This window comes from Budorcas taxicolor, chromosome 11 (assembly GCF_023091745.1).
Source record: "Budorcas taxicolor isolate Tak-1 chromosome 11, Takin1.1, whole genome shotgun sequence".
NCBI lineage: Eukaryota > Metazoa > Chordata > Mammalia > Artiodactyla > Bovidae > Budorcas > Budorcas taxicolor.
Genome location: NC_068920.1, coordinates 25,328,247 through 25,339,224, shown reverse-complemented (window position 1 = coordinate 25,339,224; position 10,978 = coordinate 25,328,247). Strand labels below are relative to the sequence as shown.

Sequence of the window (10,978 nt, the reverse complement as noted above, 5' to 3'; positions counted from 1 at the left end):
CAGAGTGAGGGAAACAGAGAGGCTGTGGAGAATACTGCAAGTGGGGAGTTGTGGGTGCTAAAACATTTCCCCGGGTTAAAAAAGAAACTATGCTGCCGAGTATCCGCAACTTATGAATGTCCTGGAAAATCACAAGGGTGTCCCACAAGACATATGTTTGTCAGTCAGGGGGAATTGCAGATCAGTCTCTCTTAACCATGAGAAGGCTACATCAGCACCACATAATTAAGAGATGTCAGAACTTTCCCATTTTATCACCCCTTGCCTACTTCTAACATGGCCCAAAGAATAAAGATCTAGAGAGGGAGAGACGGAACCTTGCAGAAATGGACATATCTGCTTTCCCTGGTAGGTCCCCCAGGGCCTCAGTAGGGGAGAGAGCAACATTAAATAGGCTGAATACGAGGTGGAGTTGACACTTAACTGAGCTGGACTTGTTAAACCCAGAGTGATAGAATGTGTGGAATGGCTGCAAGATGATGCAGAAAATGAGGATGCAGTGGAGTATGGAAAGTGCACTGGAGGAGGATGGAGCCAGTTCACTTTTGTATCTGCTCTGGTCCCAACCTTTGTGTCCCCCAGAAATGTCATAGGTTGAAATCCTGACTCCCATGGTGATGGTCTTTCATAGGTGGGGCCTTTGGGTAGTGATGAAGTTATGGAGGTGATGAAGGATGGAGCCTCCTGGCTGAGATGACTGCTTTTATATATAAGAGACACACGGAGTTCTCTAGCCCTTCCCTGACATGAGGATACAGTAAGAAGTGTGTGATCAGAAAAGGGCCCCACCTGACCATGCAGTGGAAATCCATTTCCATTGTTTTTAAATGTTTTTAGGTCTGTGATATTTTGTTTTGGCAGCCCAAAAGGACTAAGACAGCATTAGAACAATCTTTATACAGTTCAGTAAACCTCATGCTCTTTGAGCACACTAGTTTCATAGCATTTACATTGTCTGTTATAATTCTGTGAAAGTTGGCTGACTTTCGTAAAAAAATCCTGAGAATTCCGTCATCTTGGTAGCATGACCAACACAATGAATGATTATCTAATTCTTTAATTCTAATAACTTGACCCAGAATAATTTGCTGTGATTCTAAAGTAAGTTGTTAATGGTCTTTGGAATGTCAGTTTCTGCTACTTGTGACAAAGTTTAATCAGAACTTCTTTCTCTCGATCATAAGGAAGGATTTTCATTTGATTGTCTATTAAATGAAGATAAGAAACATTGACAAAATTGCCATCTTAGATTTTGACATTTCTGCAGAGTCTGTTTTTATTTAAGATGAAACCCATTAGAGCCAAGCATGCATTAAAAAGCTATAAAGCTCAGAGAAGTTTGCCAGGGAATGGATCATTAAGAACCATCTCAGAAATGGATAGGATGAATGTGGGCTTAGCAGTTGTTGTTATAGATGATTCTGCAATTCAGGAGCTTAAGGTAAGTGTCAATCTTGCTTGAATCCCTGCGCAGGCAGTGGAGCAGGTTGTAAAAAGCAGAATGACGTGCATCTTCATCCTTAGTTTGCAGGGATGGGAGTCCTGACCACACAGGGTAGGGCTCAGTCTCTTTGGCTCCAGGAATAACCTAAGCATCCAAAAGATAATGAGTTGTTATGAGTTTTAGTAGTATTTGCTCATCTTTGTTCTTTCTAATTATCAAATTAGTAATTGGGGAAGATACAGGAAAGACTCTACACTTGCATTTTGGAGTTAGTGTATCAGATATCTGTTAGTAATTTATTAATTAAAACTAAAAGCAGAACTCAAGTATTAGTTTGGTTTTGACTTTCTCTTTTCTGTCTTCTCACTCTCATCCTATGGTTTGAGGAGAACAGAGGAAGAATACAAGCTGAATTTCAGTAGAGGATATCTTTGGATATTTTGAAGAAAACATTTATCTTGCAAATTGTATTCTCTAGTTCTCTTATCCTTGAAAATATTTCAGCCATCTGTACCCAGGAAGAGGCAAGATTTTGGTGTAACTGTGCAATTCAAGAAAGACTATACCTGTCAAAAATTGCTGTGGAATTCTAACTCACTTACAGTAGAATCTATCACTATGAATGAACAGATTCTTGCTTTGTGTAATACCAGTCTAGAAAAAGAAGGTCTGAATTGTGTTCTTGTACAGTGAGATAGTTCAAACCTATTCCTCCTTAAAGAAATCACCTCTCTCATTCATGAGGATAGCAAGGAAGATTTCATGAGGCTGCTCACCTGGCCAAATATCATCTCCATGCCTTCCAGAAGTCGTTTGTTTTCTTCCTCAATCTCTATGGCCCTCGATAGGATAGCATCTGGGACTCCTTTCATACCCCGCACCTCTGTGACTAGGTGATACAGAGGGTCATTCCAGGAGCGCAGCAACCCAAGAATCAAGCTCATAAGGACTTCATGCTAAACAACCACAGGAAACAATCTCATTAAAATAAGCATAATTCAGTGGATTTGGTAACAGGTGATCTTTGCTCAGAGTAGAGTGACTGACCTGAAAAAACTTCAGGTTTTTCCTATATGTATTGAAATTTTTTTTGCAAGTTGCAAAATTATAAAATGTAAGCTATCGGTTTATACTTTGCTGAAATACTTAAAAATCTGATTTTAGTAACCAATGTTTCTGATGAGTTCCAATTTATAACACCAAGAATTTTACTTTTTCCCTCTGAAATTCTACCATCCACTCAGTGAGTTCTTTTGTATTTGAATGCTTTGCTTATCTGGGGAGAGAAATCTAAGTATTTTGTTGGAACTCAGTATGTGCCTGGAGTACCTGACCCAGGAAAGAAGGAATCCACCTGTGCCCACCTCATTTTCACCCAGTGATTCATTCATATGAATGAATCAAAGTATTCATTAATGTATTTTTAGTTTTTGATTGGTAGTTCCTTTTATGATATTAGAACAAAGAGGCAATAAAGAAGATATGACATTCCTAGCCACACTTTCCTCAATCCATCCCAACAGCCCCCAAACTGATATCAGAGCAGTCTATTTTGTTGACATGTGTCTAGGCAGGAAATGGCAGGGTTGTCTTTATTAACAGCATCAGTGGGATTCACAATGGAGGGTTTTGCCCCCTAGTTCACTACTACCAGGACTGGACATGAAACTCCCAGGGGCTGAGCATCTCTAATTAAAATGCTTGATTTCTTGATGGCCATGAACTACTTCAATGGTACAGGAAATGAACAGCAGAGAAGAATCAAACAGGCATTGCAATAGAAACATGATGGGTTGTGAGAGTAAGGGAGCTGAAATAAATTCAGACTCTAGGGTGAGTGGGAGCATGGTTTTCCTGGGGGCATTGTAGCTTAAAGATGAAGACTGAGAGCTCTGAGTTGGAAGAAACCCAGAATCACTGCTTACTACCTGTGTGACTAGTGCAAATTCCACTATTTTTCTGAGTCTCAGTTTCCAGATTACAGGAAGTGTAATAACGGTCACTGTGCTGCAGGAATTTTCGTGAGGATTAAACATAGTAATGAAAAAAAAGCACTTTGTAAATTGTATGGCAAGGTAATAGCTCTCAACAAATTTTAAATTTATTTTAAACTCATTTTAAAAGTCCTCCTCCTTTTTCTTCTTGACCTTCTTCCTTCATTTTATCATCCTCGTTATTAAGGAGATTAGCAGATGGAAAAAATGCTGGTATCACTAAAAAGCTGTAGCAAGAGAACAGATTGTACTTTAGGGGAGATGCATGTCGAAATATTTTAAATAATGTTAGCACTGTGGTTAGCTCAGGGAATAAGAAAGGAGCAATTATAATGATAAGAATTTGGATCTGGGATACATGATTGAGGCTTATCAGTAGATGGTGAGGTCATCAGAACAAAGGCAATCATCACAGCCATGAGAAGCAAAACGTAATATTTTTTAGGACCCGTTTTGGGGGGAGACTTATAATTAAAAATAAGAGGTAATAGAGGAGTCAGTCAAGAATGAAGTAGGTGAGGAAGAGTAGAAGAATCAGGTGAGTCTTGAAAGGCAGAATTGGTGGCTCAAGTGGTGCAGTATAGGAGTGACTCCCATGTAGGAGTCACTAGTATCAGGGAATACTCAAAACTGGGGTTGTATTTCTTACATATCCATGAATTTTTTAAATCTATATTTTAAACATAGACATTCCATTCATTTCATGTTTTCATACAGTATAATGGCTGCAACCTTGGATCTAATGCATTGGTTGAACTTATGTTGTCTGCATGGACAATTTATAGATCTGTTATTATTTTGCTGTTACAGATCTTTATAGTCATCCCTTGATTTTACTCATATTTCATCAACTGCATAATGCAATGCCTCTTTGATTATTTACTGTTTCTTCACCTTTCTCTGCATGTCCAGTTACCATTACCTCTAATAACCTGAAGCCAAGTAACATCAGTGCACTGTCTCACTTGTTCTGGTGAAAACCCGAATAAAAGACTCACGTGGGTCTGTTGGGCTTGTTCTTTGTCTTCAGGGGTAGGAAGGGAGGAGGTATGGCAGCTGTTGAGGGCCATGGTAATGAACCCTTTGCCCTGGGCATACCGTTTATCCTGGAAGCGATCAAGCAAATTCAATTCGTTAGGGTTGTTTGGGCATTCAATAAATGAACCTTTAGCAGAATATTAACACGTTTGATAGATGAATAATTTTTTTAATGAGGGTCACGTAAAAATTGAAAGTAATTCTTTTTCCTACTTTTTTCTTTCCATTATCTCTGAAAACAGTTGCTTGTCATCTAAATTCCAACCTCTTTCCTTCTTTTTTTCCCTTGTTTCATTTCATCCTTCCCATAGTTACTATCTGGATAGCAAACACTAAAAATAACCCAAATATGAAATAGTAACTGCTTTATCAAGTATCATCTATTTTTAGTATTTGAACCAAATATAGTGCATATGTATGATACCTAAATAGACATTTAATCTCTTGTTTACTTTGGGTTGGAACCAATATACTCCCTTAAAAGAAGATATATAATTATAACCTTTGTTTGACTAATCTGAATCCACAAACCTAAAGCTTAGTATGCTTCACAGATGCAGAATACAGTGTCGTTGATGATGAGAAAATGGTAAGTCAGAAAAACATGGCATAAAATTTTTGAAAATAGTAAGCAATGGACTGAGAAGGAGAGTAGAAATAACTAGCTAACACATTGATAAAGAAAACCTAATCTTTAGCCAAAGTTGTGAACATGTAAAGAGATTACTTCAAAGATCTGGAAAAAAGATGACAGTCAAAAATGGAAGATGAAAGGAAAACTAGTGAATAAAAAGAACTATATGAATGTAATAGAAACATTGAGCACCATTTTTTATCAGTTCTCTGCTCTACTGTGGGCTCCTTGAGTGACATAAAAGAGTATACAACTTTCAAAGTAATTTCATCAGAAAGAGAATAATTTTGTTTCCAATTATAAACCAGGCATTCTATTGTAGTCATAAACCCATATATTGCACATCTTAGAATAGTAATTTGTAGCATTTAAAAAACTATCATTATTTGTTTTCATTACAGGAATTCAGCTCTGTCTAATATGTCCCATCCACCCAGTTCACTGAAGTGCAGTTCCCATTTATTGGCTATTTACTGTGTGCTGGGTGAAGAATGCCCAGAGGGACACTGAAGGACCAGAAAATCAAGATGTTTCTTTTTCCCAGCCCCACCTAAGAGTGCTTTATGTTGGGTACTGTTATGAACTGAATGTATCTCCCCCAAATTCATGTGTTGAAGCAAAAATCTCCAAAGTACTGTGTTTGGAAAAGGGCCTTTATGAAGACTGTGTGCAAGCTACATCGCTTCAGTTGTGTACCACTGTTTGCAACCCTGTGGACTATAGCCCCCTAGGCTTCTCTGTCCATGGAGATTCTCCAGGCAAGAATACTGGAGTGGGTTGTCATGCCCTCCTCCAGGGCATCTTCCTGACCCAGGGATGGCACCTGCATCTTTTATGTCTCCTGCATTGGCAGGAGGGTTCTTCCCCAAGAGCGCCACCTAGGAAGCCCTTACGAAGACTGACAATGAAAGTGAAAATCACACATTTGTGTCCCACTCTGCGAGTTCATGGACTATACAGTCCATGGAATTCTCCAGACCCGAATACTGGAGTGGGTAACCTTTCCCTTACTCCAGGGGATCTTCCCAACCCAGGGATCGAACCCAGGTCTCCCACATTGCAGGCAGATTCTTTACCAGCTGAGCCACAAGGGAAGCCCAGAAGATTATGAAGATTAATTAAAATTAAATGAGCTTGTAGGGTGGAACAATGATCCAATACGTTTAGAGTCTTTATGAAGAGAAACACCAGAGAGTTTTCTCTGTTGTCTCTGTGCCTTTCCTCTGTTTCTCTTCCCTTCCCACAACCCTGAGAGGACACAGAGAGAAGCTGACCTGGGTAGGCAGAGCCCTTAGCAGAAACTGACTTTGCTAGCACCCTGATCCGGGACCTCCAGGCCCCAGAAGTGCAAGGAAATAAAGTTCTGTTGTTTAATCCACTGAGTCTATGGTATTCTGCTCTGAGAGTCCAAGCTGACAAGCACAGGTGCTTTAAATTTATTTTGGAAACTTAACAAATAAAAGCAAATTGAAACAGGTATGTCACTCTTTAAGAATCATTGAGATTTCATGAAACGTCTTTTCTTCAGTTACCACATCTTATGAGCTAATATCTTATTTGACCTAGAAAGTGTATTCTTTGAAGTTTGGCTGATGCAGCCTTCTTGTTTAAAGGATAGTATAGCCCAGTCACTTACGCAAAGGTTTCTTCTGGAAATAAGCAAGAAATACAGTACTTACAAATTCATTGAACATTTCCGAGGAGAGGTTATGGATGTAGTGGGACACCATGACTGCCCGGTCAAACAGGTCTCGAAGGGACACCTGGCAGTTGCCAGGCCCATTGGGACAGACGGGGGTGGAGACCACACCCTGACACAAGAGTAGATTTGACACCACCAGCAGCAGGAGCAGGCGGGACCCTACATAAATAAAACCAAGACTCGCTCTGAGATGATGTATTAGCCCAAGGTTAGCAAAAGCCATCCTGTCCAGGAAGGCCTCATCTCTCCCTGTTGCCCTGAGCAGGATTTTGTGCTATAGCAGCTGGGGTGGGGAAGCAATACCTTCCACTGTGTAAATTTAGATGGATGATGATATTTGCACAGATATATAGTTGCAGAAGTAGGTTACTCCTTGCATTTCTGTATTGCTCCCAGAAGTGCTCCTGTGTTCTGCAAACATTTGGAATTTAAATTAATGTGAGTCAGAGTGTTTAGGTCATTCTCCTACAATAGTTTAATGTCTTGGGATTCTCTGCAGATTCTCAGCAGCTTGTAGGAGTTTGTAATTTTTTCACTGTACACTGACTAATGCTTGCATTTTAGACACTGAAATGGCAAGAACAGCACCGTTGATCTATATGGTTTACCATCACAGTGGGTAAGAAGAAACACATGACTGCCCAAACCCTATTATTGAATACAAAGAGAATTCTCAGAGAAAAAGAATACTGCATCTTGGATCTGCTAGCTCAACTTAATAACCCCATCCGTTTCCTTGATACTCTGCTAAAAGCTTTTAAAAATGTGTAAAATTTTTGTTTCATGATAATCCTCTGAGATAGCCTTGGCCTTATTGTTGTTGTGCATAGCTAAGTCCCAATCTCTTTGTCACCCCATAGACTGCAGCACTCTAGGCTCCCCTTCATTCATTATATCCTGGAGTTTGCTCAAATTCATGTCTGTTCAGTCAGTGATGCTATTTAACCATCTCATCCTCTCCCGCCCACTTCTTATACTGCCTTCAATCTTTCACAGCATCAGGGCTCTTTCCAATGATCTCTATTATTATCATCAGGTTTTATTAATAAACAATGACTTAGGGCAAGTGATTTTCCCCCAAGCCCCATGATTAGCAGATGGAGGTGACTGGGGACCACACTGTCACCTTTTCACTTCCTCATGTCACAACACACAGGCAGCTGGGCTCTTGGTTTGCATATGTGTAACAGGGACCACATCAGTAGCTGTGATGACCCTGTGCTTACAGCGATCATTGCCATTACTAGTAGAGAAAAATATTTTGCCTTTGCATGACAGCAGTGACCCGAGAAAGACGATTTTATCCACTCATTCTGCTCTGTCTATAAAACATTCATTTTTAAAGTCTTTACAATTAGCAGAGACAATGTAGTCACCAATTTACTATCTCAGCAGATGGACTGATATGAACCACTAACATATCAATAACTTACACTTTCAAAAGGAAAAAGGCAATGATTTAAATCATGTTTAAGTTCAAATTGCTCCAAATAAAATAAAGAATATAGAAATGTGTTTACCAAAAAACTCCTTTCCTCTGGAATCTTGAATAAATGTAAATGGAAGTGTCCAAGACAAAATGAGGCAAGGGCTAAAGATTTAGGGTGAAAAAATACCTAACCCTCAACACCTGAAAATACCTAGAAGACTATTTAGTATAGAATGTAGTATAGAATGAACAACCTTTTAGTTGCAAAATATTAATATCAATATTGTGAGATAATTCATATAACAGTCTTTTAATTTTTCAAAGATATATTTCCAAAGAGATTATTTTAGGTACTTTACAGTCATGTAACACAGCTGATTAAATGTTTTATCTACAAGTATAAATAAAAAGTACTTTACAGATAGAGAAATTAGAATATTGGTTCTAGGAAATTCATAACTGGATAGATATTCTTTAACTCTGACTACATTCATCTGAACCTTTATCATCTGAAGGATTTTTTTCCCACAGCCTAAGATGAGATAAAAAAGAAATGTTTTTGTTGTTTATAAAATAAATTTTATAATTAATTTCTTTGTCTTACAATTTCTTTTGTTAAATTAATTTTTATCAGGATATAGTTGCTTTAGAATATTATGCTAGTTTCTGCTGTAGAGCAAAGTGAATTAGCTATACGTATACATATATACCCTCTTTTTTGGATTTCCTTCCCATTTAGGTCACCAGAGAGCACTGAGTAGATTTGTCCATGCTATACAGTAAGTTGCCATTAGTTATCTGCAATTTATTTTTCTAGCAAACGTCAACCAAGAAAGTAAAGGCGATTATTATTACTAGCCTGTGTTTTCTTCTAAGATATCATTTGGATTAAACCCAGTCAACAAAGTATTGTAGAAGATAACTCTGCTGTCACTGTCTGTATTATAGCTTCAGAGTTAAAAGTTTCATCAGACTGATGCATTTTAGCCACACCACATACGAATCCTGGTAGCTAGAAAATGTTTGTTTCTACCTTCTGGAGTTGTGATAAATTGGACTCAAAGACACTTTTGGTCTTATTCCGGTCTAAGGTTTCTCAACTTTGACATGATTGGCACCCTGAGCTGGATAAGTACTTGTTCTGGGGCTAACTTGTGCATTGTAGTATGTTTAGCAACGTCTCTGATCTCTGCCCCCTGGGTACAAGTAGCACCCCTGCCCCATATTAAGACAACCAAAACCATCTCCAGACATTAACCAAATGTCTCTGGAAGACATTCTTCCATTCAAGAACCACTGTCCTATTGTGCTCCTATACAATTGACTTCTAGAGCAGGATTAGCTAGTTCTTCTAAACTCTTAATCCTGAAACCTAAGAGAATATGTCCTCAAATTTCAAATTAATACCCCCATTGGAACATCAAAAAAACCCAACAACTCCACAAGCTGCTGTACATACCTTTCTGCGATGAACCTTTGCTGTCCATGGTGGTGATGATTTCAAGAAACACACTTCACCAGGAAGCTCTCGTCCTATAGCTTTCTCTTCCCCAGATGTTGGCTTTATAAGGCTTTGATATCTTCATGAATATATTTAATCAGGCATTCCCTTCCCTTTTGCCAGTCATTTATTTCCATCACTGAGATTACCCCCATAATTTCAAACATTGAATGGTATTCTATTTCTTATTCATATTCAGGAAGACATGCTGACCAGAAATGAACATGTAGGAAGGATTTTGATTAATTAGACTGAAAGGAAATGAGAGAGATAATGATGGTGAGATCTAGAGACTAGTTTGAGTTAGAGGAACTATAAAATTATAGCAGTCATTTATTGTAACATTTACCTTTATTTCTCTGCAGTTTCTTGAATATAGCATTATCTTTCATTTAGGTGTCTCATGTATTATCAAAGAGTATTTTTTTCTTATTCAAAATTGCTGGCTGAAGTCAAGATTTCAAAATTTACACACAAAATACTAAGAAATATAGAATAAGGATGAGTAAGTAAGATTTTCAGTTCCTGTTATACTCTCAATACATTTTCCTCATTTTTTTCTTGATTTTTACACATTCTGTTTCATCCTTTCTAAAAGGATATATCTCTGTGGTAAAATGTGCATTTTCACATAAGTCTTTTGATTTTAACATGTATATAAAGTTACATTTTTCATCCCTAGTTTACAGATTGAGAAACAGTGGGATGGCAAGTTTAAAGGATATAGAAGTAATTAGTCAAGTCAGATGCTGAAAGGTTATTACAAGAGGAATCAGGAGGGATGTGAAGAGGGCTGGAAAATGAATCCTCTAACATACATTGCCCTCTCTTCTACAATGAACACAAAAGTCACCCCTAACTTTAGGGAGTTCATACTGGGGAAGTGACACAGTGTTTTTCAACGGCAAACACACACACACAAACACACAAACTCTGGTAAATGATGCAGTAAAACAAAATTCTAAACAGTCATGTTCACTTTCCTTAAGGATAAGGTTACACAAACTGTTATTAACTTATGATAGCTTTAATTCTCTGACCTCAAGCCACTCTAGGGCCAAGGTGACAAAAATTTATCTTTCATGGGCTCAAAATTCCACTTGCCTTTTAGAGATTTCCTGAATGAAATGACTGTAATGAATATAAACCAAGTTGTTGATGACTTTCTTTAATTTTTAAGTTCATGCATCTCAAGCAGCCTGTGACCTTTAGTTTCAATTCTACCATATGTCTCTC

At 38.1% G+C, this 10,978-nt stretch overlaps 1 protein-coding gene across 1 annotated transcript; it reads right to left on the bottom strand.

Moving 5' to 3' along the window:
- Nucleotides 1-1,396: 1,396 nt before the first annotated feature.
- LOC128056535 (prolactin) lies at nucleotides 1,397-9,728 on the bottom strand. The gene is made up of 5 exons (XM_052649320.1): nucleotides 9,701-9,728; nucleotides 6,790-6,971; nucleotides 4,437-4,544; nucleotides 2,221-2,400; nucleotides 1,397-1,588 (listed from the first exon to the last, which is right to left on the bottom strand). The coding sequence occupies exons 1-5, from the start codon at nucleotides 9,726-9,728 to the stop codon at nucleotides 1,397-1,399; spliced, it is 690 nt and encodes a 229-aa protein (XP_052505280.1).
- Nucleotides 9,729-10,978: the final 1,250 nt, after the last annotated feature.